At 30.9% G+C, this 21,609-nt stretch overlaps 5 protein-coding genes across 7 annotated transcripts in view; 2 read left to right on the top strand and 3 right to left on the bottom strand.

Annotated features, from left to right (window-relative positions):
* LOC101501815 (uncharacterized) overlaps positions 1–3,041 on the top strand; it is an 8,378-nt gene extending 5,337 nt beyond the window's left edge. The window contains exons 13-17 of the mRNA XM_004499066.4: positions 146–215; positions 304–456; positions 583–678; positions 1,272–1,591; positions 2,384–3,041. Coding sequence (XP_004499123.1) covers positions 146–215; positions 304–456; positions 583–678; positions 1,272–1,591; positions 2,384–2,641 — 897 coding nt within the window. The 3' untranslated portion in view covers positions 2,642–3,041. The remainder of the gene's footprint in view (positions 1–145; positions 216–303; positions 457–582; positions 679–1,271; positions 1,592–2,383) is intronic.
* A 423-nt stretch (positions 3,042–3,464) lies between these two features.
* LOC101501185 (pathogenesis-related thaumatin-like protein 3.5) lies at positions 3,465–4,593 on the bottom strand. Its single transcript, XM_004499064.4, has 2 exons — positions 4,432–4,593; positions 3,465–4,217 (listed from the first exon to the last, which is right to left on the bottom strand). The coding sequence occupies exons 1-2, from the start codon at positions 4,487–4,489 to the stop codon at positions 3,520–3,522; spliced, it is 756 nt and encodes a 251-aa protein (XP_004499121.1). The 5' UTR covers positions 4,490–4,593; the 3' UTR covers positions 3,465–3,519.
* A 1,791-nt stretch (positions 4,594–6,384) lies between these two features.
* Positions 6,385–10,574, bottom strand: LOC101501501 (probable 1-acyl-sn-glycerol-3-phosphate acyltransferase 4). Of its 3 annotated transcripts, XM_073368019.1 has the most exons (5): positions 10,189–10,574; positions 9,116–9,250; positions 7,857–8,460; positions 7,501–7,631; positions 6,385–6,907 (listed from the first exon to the last, which is right to left on the bottom strand). In XM_073368019.1, exons 3-5 carry the CDS (start codon positions 8,426–8,428, stop codon positions 6,459–6,461), a joined length of 1,152 nt encoding a protein of 383 aa, XP_073224120.1. In that variant the 5' UTR covers positions 8,429–8,460; positions 9,116–9,250; positions 10,189–10,574; the 3' UTR covers positions 6,385–6,458. The 3 variants fall into 3 exon arrangements, with proteins under 3 accessions (XP_073224120.1, XP_012570837.1, XP_012570836.1); XM_012715383.3 differs by lacking the exon at positions 9,116–9,250 and having other exon boundaries at positions 10,189–10,573; XM_012715382.3 differs by lacking the exon at positions 10,189–10,574 and having other exon boundaries at positions 9,116–10,130.
* Positions 10,575–14,199: 3,625 nt separating this feature from the next.
* LOC101500856 (fatty acid elongase 3-like) lies at positions 14,200–15,778 on the bottom strand. The gene has a single exon (XM_004499063.4). The coding sequence runs from the start codon at positions 15,531–15,533 to the stop codon at positions 14,655–14,657; it is 879 nt and encodes a 292-aa protein (XP_004499120.1). The 5' UTR covers positions 15,534–15,778; the 3' UTR covers positions 14,200–14,654.
* Positions 15,779–18,521: 2,743 nt separating this feature from the next.
* LOC101500542 (uncharacterized) lies at positions 18,522–20,360 on the top strand. Its single transcript, XM_004499062.4, has 2 exons — positions 18,522–18,741; positions 19,306–20,360. The coding sequence occupies exon 2, from the start codon at positions 19,306–19,308 to the stop codon at positions 19,993–19,995; it is 690 nt and encodes a 229-aa protein (XP_004499119.1). The 5' UTR covers positions 18,522–18,741; the 3' UTR covers positions 19,996–20,360.
* Positions 20,361–21,609: the final 1,249 nt, after the last annotated feature.

Below are 21,609 nucleotides of genomic sequence, written 5' to 3'. Positions count from 1 at the left end.
CCTACATGAGTTAATGGTTTAAGAAATGTATTATACAAAATTGAATTGGTATATTTCTTCAGCCTATATTTTGAATTGTTTATTATGCCTTTTTTTTTCTTCTCTATCATGAAAGTTGCTGATTGAAGCTCCATGCTATATACAGGTTGCCGTGGATGGTATGTGGAAAGTGTGTCCTCAGGCTGGCGGATCCATTCAGTTCCCCGGCTTCAATGGTTAATATACTGTTCTTTTATTTGTTTTCTCATTGAAGTTAAATTCCCAATAAATTGAAACCTTACTTTTCAATAATGATTTGAATAGGTGAATTAATCTGCCCTGCATATCACGAGCTCTGTAAAACAGAAACAGCGGTTGTCTCAGGGAAATGTTCCAATGCATGTAGTTTCAATGGAGATTGTGTTGATGGAAGGTGCCACTGCTTTCTTGGATTTCACGGTCATGATTGCAATAGACGTGAGCTCTCATATTCTTCAATATATTTTAACTTCAGACTTTAGAGTTCATTTTGCTTCAGTTTTTGAGCACATTATAGCTTTCATTTTTCCTTTAACCAGTGCGTGTTCTCTTAACTTATTCCAGGTTCCTGCCCCAGCAATTGCACTGGAAATGGCTTGTGTCTCAACAATGGAATATGTGAATGTAAATCTGGCTACACTGGCATTGACTGTTCCACTGGTAAAGTTTAATTCTAGATTATGTATTCCTTGAGATCTATTTCTATGTAATCTACATTTATAGGTCCTGATCTTTGCCCCCTTAATCTATGTTTTTTTACCTTCTTTGTGGGTTCCTGATGGGAGGGAGTCATTATACTTTAAACATACTGTAATTGTAAATAGCACTAGTCTTGTACTTGATTACTGAAAGCAGCACGCCCAAATTTATAGGCTACGTCAAGTTATTAGAGTACTTGGACACGTGCTGTATTGAAGTTCATTTAACTTCGGTTTTGATAGAAAATGAGAGAAATTATTCTCATTTTATCTGGGGCAAGGATTAACTATTTATTTTCATTCTTATTGTTCCTTCCAAAACGAGATTTCACTTTTCTTTTTCTTTTTTTTAGTCATTCAAACAATATACAAAATCTACCCATTTTCTTCTTTTCTTTGTATTTCTTTTCTATTCATTTACTCTCTTCCCACCATTAGAATATATATATATAAACAGATTAGGTCAGTATTGAACAATTTTTCCAGTTTTAAAACATGCATTTAATTCTTGTGGAAGCATAACAATTTATTGGCTTGTTCTGATTTCACACACAGCTGTTTGTGATGAGCAATGCAGCCTTCATGGTGGGGTTTGTGATAATGGAATTTGTGAATTTCGCTGTTCTGACTATGCGGGATACACTTGCCAGAACAGCTCCATGCTCCTCTCAACTCTTTCCGTTTGCAAAAATGTGCTGGGAAATGATATTTCAGGGCAGCATTGTGCACCCAGTGAACCTAGCATACTGCAGCAGCTAGAAGAAGTGGTGGTCGTGCCCAACTACCACCGATTATTCCCTGGTGGTGCTAGGAAATTATTTAATATATTTGGCAGCTCCTACTGTGATGAGGCAGCTAATCGGCTTGCTTGCTGGGTAAATCTTCCCATGTCAAATTTATTTTTTAGATTTTTCTTTTTCGTTTATGATATATTTTATTTTTATTCATGCTCGACTTAAAGTTTTTTTTCTGTGTGGTTTTATTTTAATTTCTTCCTTTTCACACATTATTATGCATTGCATTGACCTTTTATTCTGATACTGATAAAACAATAGTACAAGTCAAATTTAGGTAGTTTTAAGATAATAATTGAAATTAACTCATGAAAAACACAAGGAAAATAAAATTGTTATATATATTATTAAGAGATAGATAGTTTTAAGAAACTTTAAAAATATCATATCATGTATTAGATTAAAATGATTACAATTGAAATAATAATTTAATCAAATCATCAAAACACAAAAGTAAAATAATGTTGCATTTTAAATAGTTAAATATTGTCTAAACTATATATTTTAATAATATTGCGTAGTTATTGCATTAGCCATGAGAAAATCCTGATTTCTCAAGATGCTATTGCTGATTCTATCATTGCCACTTGAGGATGATGATAGTAAGATAAAACTACGATTATTTATGTTTTTGAAGGGGAAATTGCACTCACCACTCTATTTTGCTGAAATTGTGCACATCTGGCCTTAGTTGGCTTAAATGACACCTTCTATTTTTATATAATTGAGCGGAGGTCAATGTCTTGTACAACATAGAGGGGGTGTACCGTACCGTGTATGTATTGTTGAAGTAACCTCAGGAGAGTTGAGTGCATTTGAGTGTGAGTGGTAATGTTGCCTATTTGTCTAAAGAGTTTGGTACTTACTTTTCAGATCTCAATCCAGAAGTGTGACAAGGATGGTGACAACAGGCTACGAGTCTGTCATTCGGCATGCCAGTCTTATAATCTAGCGTGTGGAGCTTCACTGGACTGCAGTGACCAAACCCTTTTCAGCAGCAAGGGGGAGGGGGAGGGTCAGTGTACTGGTTATGGTGAGATGAAATTGTCATGGTTTAATAGATTGAGAAGCAGTTTTTCTTTGAGAAATAGTTCCTCAAATGGAATATTTGTAAGATACAGGCAACTTTAGCTTCAATTATTTTTTCTTTTTTTGTGGGGTAGGGGTCGGGTGTAATTTTCACAAGGTTATTGTAGGAAAAAATATGGTGGCATATATCATCTTAGATTTAGGGATTGCTTACTCATCCGAAATTTTAGCACAAAATTGGGATGGGGGGCTATATATTTGGCTTTCAAAGAGAGCCTTTTGTAGAGAATAGCAGGAGTATTTGGAAGTGGGTGGTAAATTAGGGGAAGGAAGAAAAAAAGGAAAGAAAAGAAGAAGCTGACATGGTTGTCACTTATGAGAAGCTTTGGCCGAAGGCCATCAAAGAGGAAAGAAATATTTCAATGCTTCATTTCATTCCTTTAACTGTATATATTGACGTTTTTCTTATTTATCTTTAGTTCAACCTTTTAATATGTTGTCATTTTGTTTGTTTCACAAGAATCGAAATTAAAATCTTACCCTTTTAAATTGTTTTAGTTATGTGAATTAAGAGGAAAAGTTAAAAAAAAAGAATAAATTAAGTGATACAAACAAAAACATTTTTCAAGAACAGAACAGTAGTAAATTTTAGTAGCAGGCTTTCATATGGAATTTGCTCCTTTTCTAACTAAACACCAAGTAAGCACTCAATTTTGTACAGAACATTTTTCTAATAACAAGTAAATTTTCAGGTTATATCTCTGATTTGTTATTATTCAAAGAAAAAATAAAATCTAAAATTGAGGATAACATTCCAGCTCAATCACTGGTTCAATTAACAGAGATTCTGTACATCAAAACATTTCATGTCTTGATGCTTGCTTGATGTTACGAAAAATAGTTCAATAATTCCAAAAACAACCAATAAACTAAAAATGATATATTATAGTAAATTCGTCACACTTTATGTAAAGATTAATCTATGATGTTCCCTTGGGGCAAAACGTGATACGGTAATCTGAACCAGAACACGTGCATGTGCTTGAAGCATCATCATAAGCATAACTGTAAGCAGTTGGACACGCTTTCTTAAATATCTCCGAATAATGCGTCGCCGAACATCTATCCGGCGTCGAATGTTTGCCGGTGCAACAAAATACTTCTGTATTAAAAGCCAAACACGCACTCTTACATGCCACCACCGCACCGGAACCGCCGTCATTGATCCTAAGTTCCGTTGGACAAACACGGTTCAAGTCCGCAATGCAACCGGCGTACTGGCAATCACCGGTTCCGCCGGTAGCCCATACACCCATACCTACATTGTAACCGTCGACCAAGCTCACGTCGTAGAAGTCTTTGCCGCCATTATCGGCTGATCCAATGGTGAATTCTGCCAATGTCACCGGTGGAGTACCTCCTCCGTTGCAGTTTAGTCCGCCGGGACAGTCACCGGTAAGACATTTTCCAGTGCCTGCATCGTCGAATTTGCAGCCGGTTCGAGCCCAGAAGCGTCCAGACCAGCCTGCCGGTGCATTCAGGTTAATCGATGCACCGGGTGGTAGGACAAAACCGCCTTGACCGAGAACCGCGGCACCGTTGCCTGAAAGAGTTCCGGGCCAAATTGTGTAACTGCATTGGTTTTGTATGGTAAACACCGTAGCAGATGCTAAATTACCTGCAAAAAACATATGACTCATAAATTATTATACCCAAGTTTTATTTTTATAATATTGGTGTAAAACCGTGGATGTGATTTTAGATATAGTTATCATTAAAATCAAATATTTTTATAATCCTAATGTCATAATTGATTAATATGAATTAATTGTTTAGTTATAGTAAAAAGAAAAATCTAAAGTGATTTATAAAAGAAGAGAGATGTTGTTTACCTAATAGGAGAAGCATGTTGAAGAGAAGAAATGTTTTTGAGTTTAGATTTGAGGCCATGACTTTTGAGATAAAAAATAGTTGGAAGAGTAGAATGGAAATAATGACGGTTGTGAAGTTGGTGATGAAAGAAAGAGTAGAGAAGGGATGAAACTATGGGGTACATGGAACTGAATTTATACTAATTACTATGGTTTATTAAATGTGCCGTATCTTTATGTGAGAAATTTACGAATGTGGGTCTTTTCAAAAAATAAAAATTAAGAACGTGGGTCATCTTTTGATGGGATTGGGACGTGCCTATTCTACTCACAAGGAATCTTTGTCTCACTCACTTCACGATTGTTTGCCTTGGATCTGGATTTGTAACTGATTTCTAATTATAAGAATTTTTTTGAGATTAGATCACTAAATTGATCTTTAAAATCGTAGGAGTGGGATATTTTTTCTTTGAATTTTGGAAATATTTTTTCTTTGAATTTTGAAAATAAATAAATAACATCTCAAAATTAAAACACATTAGAAAATATAGTCCTTCTTTAGTTTACTATCTTAATTAAGATGACATAGACTTTAATTGTTTACTATCATAATTGTTTACGTGACGCGTCCAATTGTTACTAACTTGAAATAATTGAAACTGTCATAATTACAACAGTAACATTTATATAATTAATGATTGTTCTTCTTCTGTGATTTCATATATTCTTCTTCAATAACCTTCATTAGGGTAATTCATTCTTCTTTCTTTTAAAATAAAATAATCATAAATCACTTATTCTTCTTCCTTCATGGGTGAAAGTTTGAACTTGATGAATCTATTTCATTAGAAAAGAAAAATTGTTGTTAAAGTTGTTCAACTAAAAAGAACTTTGGAAGAGAATTATTTTCATGTCACTTCTTCAATTTCTCTAATTTTTTTCTTCAATTTCTCTAATTTTTTTCTAGATGATATATATAACTACAACTTCTTTATATGAGTTGATGAAACTAAAGAACTAGATTTACTTAATGGAGAGACAAACTAGTACAACTTATAAAATAAAATTATAAACATGTTTTTTTTATATATATTTTTAAGATATTAAAAATAACCCCTTACAAAAATGATATTTAAAATATTTAATTTATATTAGCATTAATAAGTCTAATTTTTTTTTGTTAATGAAAGTGGTATAAATTACGAGCTATTAAATAATATCGACAAATATCTCATCTATAAGTAATGAACTTATTTGAACTACCAACAAAGTTGAATCTAATCGAAGAAAGTAATCTTTTACAACATAATTTAAATATCAGCTAATAGACGTGTTAACAGTTAGAATTTGAAAATCAACTAATAGATGTGTCAACTTTTAGTGTACCACAATATCACAAGCAAGGTTACTTTGGGTGGAGGAAATACACGGAGATAAAAAAAAAATCATAATTGAGCTGAATGACAATCTTAGAGAGTCCAAGAGAAATGACCAAGATGTCAGCAATTGCAAATATGCTCTCTAACCAATAGTAATTGCACAATATAAATCATAACCAGTAGAACATATAGTCTTTAGTTGAATTTTCATGAGAAATATAATTTAATGGAAAATAATTGCTCCGAAGTTCCAACTCTTGTCATTCTAGGAATAAAAATATTCAAACCACCTAATAATTCATCAAAAGACATTGAAACATATTATATTCATATATTTGGATCCTTCAAAAATATCAATGAAGGCCACTGCAGATGGGTAATTTACTATTCTATCTCTACAATAGGAAACAAATAGTGAAAGTTCATACAATTTGGTCCCATTTGTTATGTCACCAGTCTCTGATAAAAATATGGCTTTGTGAAATAATTCTATCAAATACCAATTTCCATCAAAACACCAGTTATAAAATTGTACCTTTGATTTCCTTGTACATTTAAAGAATCAAATTAAATTAAACACATGAAAAGAATCAAATTAAACACATAATGTACACTTCAATATCAAGTTCAAGACCAAAATTGTACATTTAAAATTGAGAACACTATTATCTATCCATTCTTTTGTTTCTTGCTGTTATAGAATGCATGGACATAATTTGTCAAAGGCATCAATTGAATTTTGAAGCGCGTCGCAATAGAAAGATATGCACAAGCTATGCCTACATACAACTTGAACCCAATGTGAGAAAAAAAGGTAAAATAAGCAAACATGGCAGTAAAAGAAATTATCAAGGTAAAAGTGATTAGGCATTTGAATGTAGAGATTTCCTCTTCATTTAGTTGGTTAGGGAAATGGCCTTGAACCTTGAAATCAGAGAGCAATTGGTCCTTGGTTTGGAATTTATCCATTAGCCAAGAAGCAGCTTTAGTTTCAGAAACTGGAATCTCATCTACAGGAATACGCCGAACATGCATGTGTACTTCCGAAGGATTGAGACCAAAAACATTGTCTAGAAAGGAAGGACATTGATTCTTGTATGCAATTGTCACGTCGTATACTGCATGTGAATGAAAGACAAAGTTTAACAGACTTTAAAAGTTCAACAAATTTTGAAAAGAACATTATGTAATATGTCAATATATTATTGAACACCTAAATCGAGCTAACTTGGTTCCCTGAATTAGCATTCTATTTCCTTGGGGAGAGATATGCAACATAAAGCCCTAAACATTATGAATACACACACAAAGAGATGCATTCGTTAAGCACAAAACATGCTAAGGAATAAAGCCATAGCAACTCAGCAAGGAACAATGATGTCAATTGCAGATTGCATAAAACAATGGTTTGTTCGAATTCTGCTACGCTACAATGCCACAATAACGCTATTTGGCAGCACTTTGTACAAAGCAGTGTATTGCGGAACAATTATGATTTGTTCAAATTCCACTGCACTATAGCGCTATAACACTACTATAGACACTATTTGACAACACTAGCAAGGGAATACACAAAGAACTAAATCATGATTTTTAAAAGCCAAGTAAGGTGCATTTTTGTTAACATAGATTACATATATCGAGACCGTAGAGTCATTATGAATTGGCAGAGTTTAATAGGGAATAAAGGAACAGGAGTTATAAAAGAAACCTGCATCCAATGAGCTTCTTAGAGCTTCCAAGCAAGTGTGAAACCCCTTTGTTTTTGGAAGCAATACATTTGTCAGCACAGGAAGCCCAACTTCAGCAGCAAACTTTTGACTACTTTTACACTTCTGTTCACTACATAAAAAGCAAATAATATGTCAATTGTGTCCCTGAAGTGAATTATATAATACTGTCTATTTGTCAGGTATAACTTAATGCCCATATTTTAGCAAAGCTAGTCAAAACATAGCTTATAATACATACAGACAAAATGTCAAATAAGTAAATTGTGGAATTGATAATGAACACACTTAAAAATGAAAGGATGAGATCCAAGGTGACAGGGATATGAGGTAGTACGTATAATCGGTTCCTTCGGGAAAAATAGATAGCCATAAAGGATCATCCGGATCCTGAAATGTTGAAAGATTTTGTTGCAATATTTGTTCATCTATCTCCCACTTCCTCTCCACTGCAATGAATTCCAGGATGTGAAATCCCCAACCAAAAATAGGTAATTTCATTAAGCTGCTCTTAAGGATGTATTTTATACACCCTAGTCTTCCCTTTCGAAGAGCGAGATCCCACAAGTACATCCAATCAACCTCAGTTCTGTGATTGGCAATAAGTAACACGCGTTCCCTCATCGGAATACTATCCCCGGAAAAGACAACTTTAGTTTTGTTAATCTTTTCGAATAGAAAGGGCCACATAGCTAACCAAAGTCCAAAGAAGAATGATACCGCCTTCCTACTAAAACGAACGCTGAAAAGCCGCAATCCTACAACTGCAAGCGGCGAAAGATATACTAAACACATGAAAGCTGTAGAAAGAAACACCACCAAACATATCACGCCCCTTAAAAACCTAAGAGGGGTCAAATGGTGGTGCTTTAATCTACTATTGGATTTGAGAGGCCTGCTAACTTCCATCTTCTTCAATGAATTGTAGGAAAACCACCCTTCTGCAATAATGTACTTCAATGTTATTTTATAATTCCCAATATTGTTGACAAGTATAATAGCAATAGCATAAATCCTCATTTATTTAGGATAAGCTAAATCGGAAGTAAAGCATCTAATCTACTAATGTTTGCGGAAAGTTCCTCCCATATCCGGAAAAAATAATTAGAAGTTAGGCGATCACAAACTGATGAAATAGAAAAAGAAAAGAGAAAAACCAATCTTAAAACAGAGTAATTCAATTTAATTAGTTTTAATGTTTTGGCATTGAGGGGGCGACCGATATATTATTTAAGTCGGTTCTCACTTCATAGTTTAAAATGCCCTTCGAGTTCGCACTTCGCAGAACATGCTCTTTCAGCACTAAGTAAGCTACTTATAGGTTCAAAGGGATGCTTTTCCAGAGATTAAGATAATTGTTCCTTCAGCATAGACAATGTAAAGTAGCAGAGGAAAAAGACAATAAGTACCAAGTGATGATTCCTTTACACTGCTGAATGATCGATTGTCGAGTAGTCTAAAAACTCGAAAACAATATATTCTACCCTATTAGTCTAATACATAAATCTGCCATCAAACTTGACATGTTATAGCATCAAAGATCAACAAAGAAAAATTTCAAAGTAGATTCTGAAGTCAAGGAATACATGCACTTACACACGTCGAGGGATCTTGACCGCGGGATGATGATTAGATGGCTTGTATTCTTACTTCACTAAATCGTCTTTACTAGGAATACAAACCATCTGATCTCCATCAAATGGATGAGATCCACAACCGCATGATACGTGACTGCATATGATTCAAATCCAGAAGTTTTCCAGGAAAATAAAAATGCAGTAATTGATTGAATTAAATGGCAAGTCCATTGAAACAATGCAAAATGCAGTACAATGTAAGACCATCATAAACAGAAAATGGCAAAATATACATAAGTGATCGAAAATAAAATAAAATTAAGAGACCCGTATCAATGCTAACACTTCTAAAATAACAGGGGATTCTAAAAAAGGTTCACGTTTTACTTGTTAGTGTGTGCACACTAACCCACCAAATAAAATCTTCAAAACAATCCTTCTAAGTTCCATCATGTGTAATTGTGTATTACACCTCAATGTTCAACCATGGATGAGAAAATCAAACCTCATCTTAACACAACAAATGAACACTCAAATTTTCCCCGAGTTTCCATCAGTGTTGTCAATTGCAGATCACAAAATACAGCAGTTTGTTCAAATTCTGGTACACCATAGAGCAATAACGCCGCTATAGCCACTATTTGACAAGATTTTTGTACCAATCTATTTAACAACGCATTTTCCCATCTAAAAAGGAAAACTAATTATCCGTGAATAAGCACGTTTGGAATCTAAAATCTAAAATCTAAATTCATGATTGGGAAAGTAAATCACAAAATAAATATCAATTGAATTCAAAAATCCTAAAACTCTAATTCGCTAATTCCTAAAATTCCAATCCTCTTGTTGAATTCAATTCACAAAACACTAAGCAAGGTTTAAAATCTTCCAACAAAACATATAGAATTGGGTGGAAATAATGAACGCATGAAAAATTAAAGTCGAAAGTTGACAAATATATAATAACGAGTTGTATCGATTTAAAGAGTAGAAAGAAAATAAAAATAAAAAATAAAAAACATGCAAACATAGATATATTAATATGAATAATTGAATATAAATATGAGTAGTAATAGTTGACTTAGAACTCACTTCTTGTTTTTTTTTCTTTTCTCTTTTTTCTCTTGTTGTTGTAGATATTGTAATTTTGATTGGATTCGAATGTTTTGAAGATAGATAGATAGATAAATGGGAAAAATGACTTAAGTGTTTGTGTGATGAATGAAACAGGAGTTTTGTCCGAATCACAAATTCGGGTTGAAATCACCAGCGGTGCACCTCACAGAGATCTACAGTACTACTCATATATAACCAGGAAATTAAGTGTTCATATTATTGATCTATAAACGTATATAACGAACAAATTAGTATTAATAATTGTTAATCGGTAGTTTATTAATTAATTTACTAAAAAGTAAAACCTAATTCATTCCTCAAATATTGTGTGTGTTGTATTGGATAAGACCATAATGCCAAAGGGTTCGGTCCACTTGGGATCTGGATCCCGATGCATTGCCCCACACGTTATATTCTTTTTGATATTTGATTTATGTTCTTTAAGCACTTATGGAAAAAAGACTTATTTATGATTTTTTTTTTGGAAAGAAAATTGGAGAAAGAAAAATTATCATTTTTGGAAGTGACACTAATTGTGATCATTAATAATAATAGAGTTTTAGATTTCAATTTTATCTTGATATTTTGAAATTAAACTTTTAGGGAAAATAATTTTGACATATTATTTTTAAAAATTATAATAATCACTTAAATTAAATTTTTTATTTGGTAGTCCATCTTATCTTGTGAGACTAAATAAAAGTAAAATTGATGTATATAACTACTACGGATATATTAAAAATTGAGTTTTTGAAAATTTGGAGAATTAAATTTATATAATAATGTAATTGTAACATAGGTATATAAAGATATTCGTATATTCTTTCATGAACTGTTTGGGTGGAGTATGGCACAAAAGAGTTGACAAATTACATAGTATGACCCACACCCACCAACCCTAAAATGGTGGAATGTTGCTGTTGGAGTGTTTGTGAATCATTCGAGGAAGCTTCTCTAGCAGCCTCCTTGGTAATGGGAGTATGGGACACTCTTCTGATCCCATTGTTGTTGTCATGTTTCCCATGGCTTTTAAGAACAATTTGTTGCACAAGTTATTTGTAATCAAGGATTGCCATTATAGATGTCTAGAAACAATAGAATAGTAACAAGATTGTCATTGGATGCTTAGAAATCAAATATTGATCTCTATGTTACGATAAATGATCAATTTATAAAAATATTATTTAAATATGAATGATACTTTTAGAGGTAATTTTTATAATGTTTAATTGTAGTTTTAGTTCTCATAGTTTTACTGATTCACGAAACTAGTCTTTTAATTTAAAAATTTGATAATTTGGTTTTTTTATTTTTATCTTTGAACTAAAAAAATGATGACGTAAAATATTTTAAATAATATGACATATGATACGGTAATGTATAATGATTAACACACATAAAATTAAAATAAAACGTTATAAAAACTTATATTTCAATTTCAAAATTTTGTCCTATTTGTAATTTAATTAATGCATATAAATAGTTCTATATCATATAATTGTATGTCACATCATTAAAAATATATCAAATCATCATTTTTTTTAATTCAAAAATACGAAGGAGATACTAAAACTGTCAACTTTTAAAATAGAATAATCAATTTTGTGAATTGATGATAATAGAATAACCAAAACTGCAATTCAACTTATTTTTATAAAAGTCAAATATTATAATAATTTATCTAGTATAATTGACTAATAATATAAAAATTATTTAAACTAACTATATATATAAAATACATCTTATTTTAATAGTTTATAATTCGATAGTTTTAAACTAAATGTCTTTGTACACGTTACTTTGTCTATTTTTCTTTTTAAAAAATTCACTCATCATTATAGATATATTGTAGACTAGTTGTAAATATCTATTAGGAGATCTATCATATTTACACCATTTATCATGTATCTTAAATCAATACCATTATGTTTAATTTTCACTTTCTTTATCCCATCATACAAATGACAATAGTATGTTTTAAGTATAAGGAGTGGTGAAAATAGGTCAGACCAAGCTAAGCTTTAAAATATTTGAGTTTGACCTATGATTAAATTTGTAGGTCTAAGTCTGGTCTACGATCTATCATATGTTTTTTTTCCAACTTGGTTTGGCCTTTTTAAAAGTCTGGTCTGACTTGAAAACCTATTTAAAAGTCTTATTCGCATAAAAACATTTAAATTCTCTACTTATCTCACGTGATGCTCTCTACATACCAATATCAATTTACATATCTATATATATTAAATAAAAATTAATTTTTCTAACAAAATAATTTTAAAAATATCTGAAACAAACATCCTTTACACCCTAAAAAATAATTTTTAGTTTCAAATAATAGATTATTTTTTCTTCTGAAATAAGCACCCATTATTACCTACCAAACAAATATGAAACGACTATTGAGTGATTGACTAATTGAACGACTACCAAATATGAAATCGCTATCGAATATGGAACGACTACCAAATATAGAATGATTATTGAGTGATTACCTAATTGATATAATTTAAAATAGGAAATAATATTATTAATATGATAATAAAAAATGACATTAATAAATAATAAAATATATATAAGTCGGTCTGTCAGGCCTAATATGCTTTTTTACAAGCATGAGTATGACCTATTTAAATAAATAGACTTTAAAAACAATATGTGACAGACCTAATATGCTTTTTTACAAGTCTGACCTATTTAAATAAATAAACTTCAATTGATGAATATCGGCGTATCTATATACCTTCAATTGAGTAATATTGCACCTATCTATAAATAAGGACTGGACCTATCAATTGATGAGACTGGACCCTAAATAAATAAATAAACTTCATCCCTAAGTATAAGTAATATTGCACCTATCTATATACCTTCAATTGAAAATGTAAAGCTTAACGCATATGGGTAACAACTTAAATATTCGTATCTTCTATATATGTAAGTACTTATACTTGTTATCTATATTTTAACTACAAAAAATTGATGAATAATAAAGTATCATAAATAATAAATTAAAATTAATTTAAATATAGTAACAAAATACTACAAGTAACCTAGTACTTGCAAGTCCTTATTTTATGGGAAATTTTATCACAATATTCTAAATATTATATTCCTACATCACACTTTATATAAACCACCAATTTTATCCCTCTTTATCTTTAACAAAAAATTACAATCAGAAAACTTTACGCAACATTTTTAAAGCTGTTGAAAATTATTTAAATTTTTTTATTTCAATAAACTTAATTTAATTTTTTTTAATAATTCAAAATTTGAATTATTTGGAATACATTTAAAATCTATAGGTAGAATATTTTTATTGTAAAAAAAAAAGAGACAAAATATGGATTTTAATAATTTATATATACGTTTTAAAATTTCCTATTTTATGTCTCCTTCCAGAAGCCTTATTTACAATGTAGATATTACGCCCATTGTATTCTATGAAATTTCAGAAATAACATTATAGTTTATTTATTTAATTTTTTTTTTATATTTCTCTCTCAATCCTTTTGTCATTATGATAATGTCCTTGATAATTTAGAGTCTAATTAAAAGGTAATTAAAATTTGACCAAAATTTAAATTCTTTTCAACGATTTGTGTTTAAATGAAATATATGTACCACTTAAAATCAATAATTTATATTTCTTATGCATCATTTGAGATAGATAAATATTTCTATATCTTTATTTCTTCCCTATTTTTATTTGTTTAAGTAAACAAATCTTCTAACTCATATCGATACAATTTTTATTTTATATTTTGAAGTTAATAAAAACATTTTAATCACAAAATATTTCTTTGCATGCTGCAAATTTGCTTTAGGCTTTAAAATATTTTTTTAAATGTTTAATTATAAGAATATTAATAAAATATTATATTTAATTATAAAAAGACATTGTGTTGGATTTTATTTAGATCTCAATAAATTTTGATTCGTCACTCGTCTATCTATTTTTTTATCATGTTATTGGAGCCAAACATATACCAAATTTACCATGACTTATCTCTATTAAAAAGTCTACATGCTCTCCTCCAATATATTTTCTCTTCCAAACCTATATTTTCTAGGCACAAGGCTTAAACATGAAACATTGGTATATTTTCTACTCGGACCAACGTAATTTTTGTTGTAATTTTTCATTAAAAATAATTAACAACATAAAACGTCATAATGTAGCACGTTGGGTCCGTCTTAAAAAAAAAAAAATACAATGCTATGTGTCCCATCCAATATCTCAACTATTTTAAAGAGACAAAGGTGGACTTAATCAAACTAAAGTATCAAAGAAAAAAAAACCGTTGGCACCAAAAGAATCTCAAACCTCACAATTAGACACAAAAATCAAAAGTTGCAGCATGAGGAAATCAAGTTATAAATAAGTGTTTGTGATGAATCACTAGCAAAAATGATGCCGCAATTAAATTATGTTGATGTCTTTAATTCACCAACTGAACTATTTTGTGGAGACTACTAGTGTTATTGTTCTTGCGTTGGCCATCCATGTTGATGTAGAAATTCAAAAAGAGGAAAAGAATGGCAGCATTCAAAACAGAATTGAAGACCCAAGCTCCAATTCCATTACACCCACCTCTCAATAAATGCAACCAAAGCACTCCAACATGACAAACCAAATTAAAAACCAACAAAATCATTTGACAATTCACTATGAAATAAAAATTCTTACTTGGCAACCCAATTTCAATCCAAAATCTATATCCATAAACCAAAGAGTAAACCAATGTGGAGAATAGAATACCCAAAACTTGAAAAGACTGTGAAAATTCAAGCCATAGAAAAGAACTTAACAAGAGAATCGAGTGGTTGAATAGCCTGAAAAACGAGAGTTTTCGGTGACGAAGAATAACAAAGAAAGTTCGAAAAAAGTGAAGAAACCGTGAGAGGTAGAAAACGTAAGACCAAAAGAAAACACGACCAGAAGGACGAATTCCAAGTGGAAAACAAAGGAACCACTCAAAAGGGGTGGTTTTGGTTCGCCGGAGGAGCCACCGTGTGTCGTGGAGTTCGGCGGTGGCGGAGAATAGCATGCCGATGAAAATTGTGACGGAGATTAGTGACATAATGAGGTAGTGGATTGCGGGAATGGGTCCCAGTGGGACAGCGTGTCGGCGCCGGAAGATTTTAAGGATGACGTGGAGGGTGAGTGCGATTGTTACATATGCGGTGATGGCTGTGACGAGAAATGACCACGTGGAGCCCCATGATTGGGTGGGACTCCAACGAAACCAAACAATTGATGGGTGGTCTATTAGCCAATATTTCAATGTCTTCGTAATTTGGAATCCCATTTGGAACATTAGCTAGAACTAGGATGTTCTTTGCAATCAAATGTTAATTTTTTTTCAATAAAACTAGGAAATGAATATGGAATGTGTTTGTGTAAGTTTGTTTAAGTCTTGCAAGTGGGTTTGTCTTATTGTGTATGGTGGGAAATAAGTATTTGGAGTGTGGAAATTGTGGGTGGGTAGTTGTTGATATAAGAAGAGTATGAGGAATATAATATTAAAGACTAGGAATGTAAAAAATGTGGTCAAAGTCTATTAGTGATCAATATAATGTCTCGTGATGTACATACATGAAGACTTGTGAGGAGTGAGATTATTATAATATTTTGGGGTCACCATTTATGACTAATGAACGTTATTGAGTGGGCAATGACCTTCCATCTATCTTTCTTCGTAGCATCATAATAATCATGGCTATGCCCATGGGATACAATGCTTAATAAAGTCATGCATTCATTCAACGCGTTAGCTTGACAAGGCATTGCATACTAGTTTTTATCTTTTTATTTTTATTATTTATTTTTTATAAATGATTTATTTTAGTCATTTTTATTGTAAATCTTTTAAATAGTTATATAAGTATTGTAATGTATTATTGATATCAAATTTTAGATCAGTTGTAAAATCAAGTGTAATATTTTAATTAATAAAGATAATTGAAAATATAATAAACTTTGGATCAGTTCAAAGAGTTTATATAAGTTTGAAAATATAGATGAATTTTTTTTTTTCAAATGCAAACCTATTATTGAGTTAAATAAATCTTCTTTTGAAAGAATATTATACTAAATACATGTTGATAATTGTTAGAAGATATTTCAATGACTAGATGTTGTTATAATTTTCGATATAAGTGTGACAAAGATTAAAGTATATTATAAAAAATCAAAATTAAAGATAAAGAATAAAAATAAAAATTAGATAAAATACCAAAATTATATTTAAAACAATAAGTTGGGCCGAAAGTCCAAAGCCAAAATATAAAATTAAAAATTGTTGTTCGAGTCAAGTGTTGATCAAATGGGTTGTGACAAGAGTGAAAGAAATGCTAAAATGAGAGATTGATTCATTTGCAACAGGATTTGAGTTCAAAAACAAGCATCCTGTTTTTCCTCAAAGTCTTGAAGGGTGTACTTTGTTTTGAAGAAAGTCGTGAAGAGAGAAAAAATGAGAGAGATGTTATTGTTTGGTATGACCTCATTGCTCATTAATTGTTATGTATTCTTTTACCTTTTGTAATTTTGATTATTTTTCTGAATTAGATTAGAAAACTCTTGAATTATATATGTTAAGCTCATCAATTATTTTCTGAATTATTTTTCTATTGTTTCCTCATGCTTTCCATTGTTGATATGCATATCAATAGTAAATAAATTATTGCAAAATGTACTTTTTAGATAATTTGAGACAATTTTAGTGAAAATCATAACTTATTTGGAGTGGGTCAAACAGGACGATGAGGTTTCAGATCCTCAACAGTTGGTTGATGTGTTATAATTAGGAATATACAAAAGATATGGTTACTTGGACTATATTGATAAATTAGATTGCATTGCACATAATTTTTTTTTTAAATAATTTATGAATTGAACATATTTAAAACAAACCAATTAATTAAACTTAATTCAAAAACCAATTTTCGAAATATCTTCAAAAAATATAGAAATTATTTGTAATAATTTTTTTCTTGGAAATTTTTTGAGAAAAAATTGAAAACATTTTTTTCTTGAAAAGTTATCAAAAATATTTTACATATATTTTTTTCAAAGAGTTTTTGTCAAAGAAATTTCGAAATTATTTTTTCGTATTTGTTTTTTTTAAAAATAATCAAAACTTTTTATCTTGAAAATTTTTTTCATCGGAAAAATATTTACATTTATTTTTCTCAGAAAATTAAAAAACTCGAAAAAAATTAATTCTTTTTTTGTCAAAAGAATATCTTGAATAACTAGTTCAAAATCGATTTTAACTAAAAACTTGTTCTGAATATTAAACCGATTTATTTTATAAAGCAGATTCAAATTGGTTTAGAAGTGAACTTGATTTGAAAATGATTTTCAAGAATTGGACAAAACTATTAATTGAGTCTAATTCAATTCAATTTTTACATCATAAACACCAATTAGTCACGATTCTCTCTTTGTGTCAGCTCGTTATGATTAAGGTTAGAGCTGTCAATTTCACAAGTCCACTAATTATTGACTACATTCTACATGTTGGAGGGGCAAAAAATGTTATACTTTCGAAGACCTTAAAAAAGGAAAGCCCCTAAAATTTTATGGACTTATGTGGGCCAATGGACTCAATTTTTTTTTTTAAAAAAATTGATATTTAAAAACAAAAAGCAAATTTTTTTTTTCGATTTTTTTCTCAAATTTTTATTTTAATTATATAAAAAATCAATTTTTTAAAGAAAAATAATTTTTTGATTTTGCTCAAAAAAAAAAATAATTTAAAAATTTTTCTAAGAAGAAAATATTTTAAATTTTTTTGAGAAATTTTTTCAATATTTTTTTGAGAAAAATAAAAATAAAAATTATTTTTATAAAAATATCTTAATTAACAAAATATTGAGTCTATGAATCTCTCACTTAGACGCACTGAAATAATAGGCCGCTACCCTTAAAAAATTTATTTTAATAAATGGTTTAATATTAAGAAGTTAATATGAGACTTTTAAGAGAAATGGTAGGTTGTCAAAGATGGTGAAGTGGTCTGGTAACCTTTCATCTGCACAACTCAGATGTTTCCAAAACAAGAGTGGATTACAGATGTTACTTGGAATTTCCGGTCAATGGTTTCATCATTAACACGTTGGCAAAATACTAATTTACTACAATATAGAAACTCTTAATTTTAAGTTCATTTTGATAGATTTTATAATAATAAATACGTGATTAAATTAAAAAAGTTATTAGTAAAAAAATTGTATCGTATTACTTGTTAAGAATAATATTCCTAAAATAATAAAAGTATATTTTCTTGTTAAGATTCCGCGGGTACCAAACCAGAAAGAAGTAGTCATTTATTTCCTTTTCTACCTTCGACGTTGTTTCTCTTTTACCCTTTCGCAATTTCTACCATTTTTAATTTTCACGTGAAAAAACAAAACAATAACCAAATAATAATAATAATTATACCTCATAATAATTCATATACTTTCTCTTTCGAGGTTTTGACTTGAACGATCCATAGTTTTATCATCGTTTTGTTTCTTCAGGTTCGTAACTTTTTCATTAATCCCTTCTATCTTCGATTATTGTTTTCTCTTGCAATTCCATTTTCAAATTATCTATAACCTATAAACCTTGATTTTGTCAATTTAGAGAATTTCAATTTTTGTTTCATAAAATCGCTGTTTAATTCGCTATATTGATTAAATTGAAATTTTAGTTAGGGTTGTGGTTATTTCAATTTGAATTAGGTCTTATTCCTTCTCGATTTTGTTAAATTCTCACAAAATTTTAGGTTTTGTTGTTTTCGCCCTAAATTTTTCTTATGTATGTCCTGGGACCTAAGAATCTGTATTAGTTTGCTTACATTCAATTATCAACTTCAATTTTAATCTCACTGGTTTCATCTTATGTATGAAAATGAAACTATGGATTACTTAACCTACTCTAGTTTTGCTATGAAAGTTGAAACAATAGTGTGATTAAAATTTTGACTGATCAATATTGTAAATACTTATATGACATCTTAGATCTAATGTTTTTAGGTAGAATTAAGTTTTTATGTGCAAGGACTGTGATATATAATACGAAGTTGGGATTTTATTTTACAGATGGCAAGTGGGTTTGGGGAATCAACAAGTAGGTCACCCCCAAGCCCTCCCTACTCAAGCAACAATAATAACAATGATGCTGGAAATTTTGAATGCAACATTTGCTTTGACTTAGCACAAGATCCTATAATTACTTTGTGCGGTCATCTTTTCTGTTGGCCTTGTCTTTACAAATGGCTTCACTTTCACTCACAGTCACGGGAATGTCCGGTGTGTAAGGCAATGATTGAGGAGGAGAAGTTAGTTCCTTTATATGGGAGAGGAAAGACATCAACTGATCCGAGATCGAAGTCTATTCCTGGTGTTAATATCCCTCATCGTCCTGCCGGTCAGAGACCGGAGACTGCTCCTCCACCCGAATCAAATCCTTTTTCTCAACATGGATTTGGATTCACAGGTGGATTGGGAGGATTTGCTCCAGCAGCAACTGCAAGGTTTGGGAATTTCACATTTTCTGCAGGATTTGGTGGTTTTATACCATCCTTATTTAACTTTCAGTTGCATGGATTTCACGGTGGGGCCATGTATGGTGGAGCCGCTGGTTTCCCTTATGGGTTTTCTAATTCATTTCATGGTGGCCATGTTCATAGATATCCTCTTCACACAGGTCAAGGCCAACAAGATTATTATCTGAAGAGGCTGCTGATGTTTGTTATTTTTTGTGTGGTACTTGCTTTTATTTGGCAATAGATTGGATAGAGTTCAGACTTCTGATAGAACCAAACTTAAGCTCTTATCAATCTTCCCGTGTGCCTTTTTTCGTTATTATTTTGTAACTATGGAGGTTGTTCATATTCATACTCTCTTGTTACACCTGTAGTTTGTCTCTATTTAGTTTATCAATCTTGATGTGCAACCTTGTGCAAAATTTCATTGCAAGGTCATGAAAACACATGCAGATATAGATGTTAGTCTGATGGTTATAAGGTTATTTACTGAGGATAGATACCTGTGAGATGGTTATTGAAATTATAGCTTTTTCCTCAGTTTTGGTTTTCTCAGTTAAATACATGTTGCTGTGGTTATCTTATAATAAGAAATTATTTACATATTTACTGCTTTGTGCTTACAGTATCCGTTAACTTTATTATTTCATCATGGTTAAGCTTATTAATTCATCTGCTCTTTTAGATTTTAGGATTTAAGAAAGGAATACTTGAGTCACTTCCATGTGACTGACTAGCAAGTCACATGTTCAAATCAGCCTCTTGCAAATGTAAGGTAAGGCTGCCTATAATAGACCTACAATGGGTTTGGCCCTTCCCTGTAAGTCATAATGGCGGGAATTTTATAGCATTACTAGGTTGCTCTTTTTACTATTATAGATGAGGGCAAGCGCATGCATTATTGATGTTTATACTTAGATTGTTTTTATGACGTGTTTTACTATTTTAGTATGAAGAATGAAATAGAATATTAATGATATATGTATAGATTCAAGGATTTGAAACTAGTTGCACTTTTTTACCTGTTCATAGGTTGTATACATCAGGATTAAACATTGATGTGCATAGATTCTAGCCTATTTCATATTGCATTAGGTTTAAACATTTGTATGATAGTATTGGCATTAGTAGAGTCCCCTGAACTCCTTAAAAATTTAAACACAACCATCCAATCCTATCTTATTATGCCCTCTACAGCTCTCTGTTGTACATTTTTCTCTTATACAACGATCATTATCTCCCGAGAAAATTGTGTGTACAGGATTCATTAGCAAACAATCATTCCTGATGCCTTTTGTTTTAAAGTTTATATCTATGTTCTGCTGTAATTTAGAATTTAGAATTAGTTAATTTTGTTACAAGGGTATTCAGTACAGAAGTGGCATGTGAAAATTTGTACTGCCATTTTGCACATTGTGCTACCTTGAGCTCAATTCTGCATTATCGATCTCTGAAAGAGTCACAGTAATGCGCCTCCTCTATAGAGTGAAAAAGCTCGTAGCTCTGTCCCTTGGATTTCAAACCTTGTTACTGCAATCAATTTGATTTGTTTAGATTTTTTACTTTTAATGGTTGTCTTGGATTAGCCTTAGCAGGTTGAAGTGATGTAACTGAGCTTGCAAGCTTGGAACAGAATTTTATTTATTTTTGACAGATGCTTGGTATAGGAGTTATTTATTTATTTTCCTTTCATTTTTGTTGTTGCTCTAATGCAAATGACTTGCGATTTAGTGTTATTGTATATATATATATATATATAAGCAAGGCAAATGGAGCCAAAGCCAAGAAAAACATAACAAAAGTGACTAACTGTGGAGAAGAAAGTCCCAAAAATCAGTAAAACAATCGTTAATTTGAC

Source organism: Cicer arietinum, chromosome 4 (genome assembly GCF_000331145.2).
Source record: "Cicer arietinum cultivar CDC Frontier isolate Library 1 chromosome 4, Cicar.CDCFrontier_v2.0, whole genome shotgun sequence".
Classification (NCBI taxonomy): Eukaryota; Viridiplantae; Streptophyta; class Magnoliopsida; order Fabales; family Fabaceae; genus Cicer; species Cicer arietinum.
The sequence above is the reverse complement of the archived record's forward strand: the minus strand, read 5'-3'. Positions and strand labels throughout refer to the sequence as shown.

Excerpts from the sequence above, each read along its gene's own strand:
- LOC101501501 (XM_073368019.1), bottom strand. The coding sequence starts at position 8,428 with ATGGAAGTTAGCAGGCCTCTCAAATCCAATAGTAGATTAAAGCACCAC. Across the intron at positions 7,632-7,856 it reads CCCGAAGGAACCGATTATAC|TGAACAGAAGTGTAAAAGTA; the intron begins GTACTACCTCAT and ends CTTTTTATGTAG. Across the intron at positions 6,908-7,500 it reads AAGAAGCTCATTGGATGCAG|TATACGACGTGACAATTGCA; the intron begins GTTTCTTTTATA and ends ATTCACATGCAG.
- LOC101501185 (XM_004499064.4), bottom strand. The coding sequence starts at position 4,489 with ATGGCCTCAAATCTAAACTCAAAAACATTTCTTCTCTTCAACATGCTT. Across the intron at positions 4,218-4,431 it reads CAACATGCTTCTCCTATTAG|GTAATTTAGCATCTGCTACG; the intron begins GTAAACAACATC and ends TGTTTTTTGCAG.
- LOC101500542 (XM_004499062.4), top strand. The coding sequence starts at position 19,306 with ATGGCAAGTGGGTTTGGGGAATCAACAAGTAGGTCACCCCCAAGCCCT.
- LOC101500856 (XM_004499063.4), bottom strand. The coding sequence starts at position 15,533 with ATGTTCCAAATGGGATTCCAAATTACGAAGACATTGAAATATTGGCTA.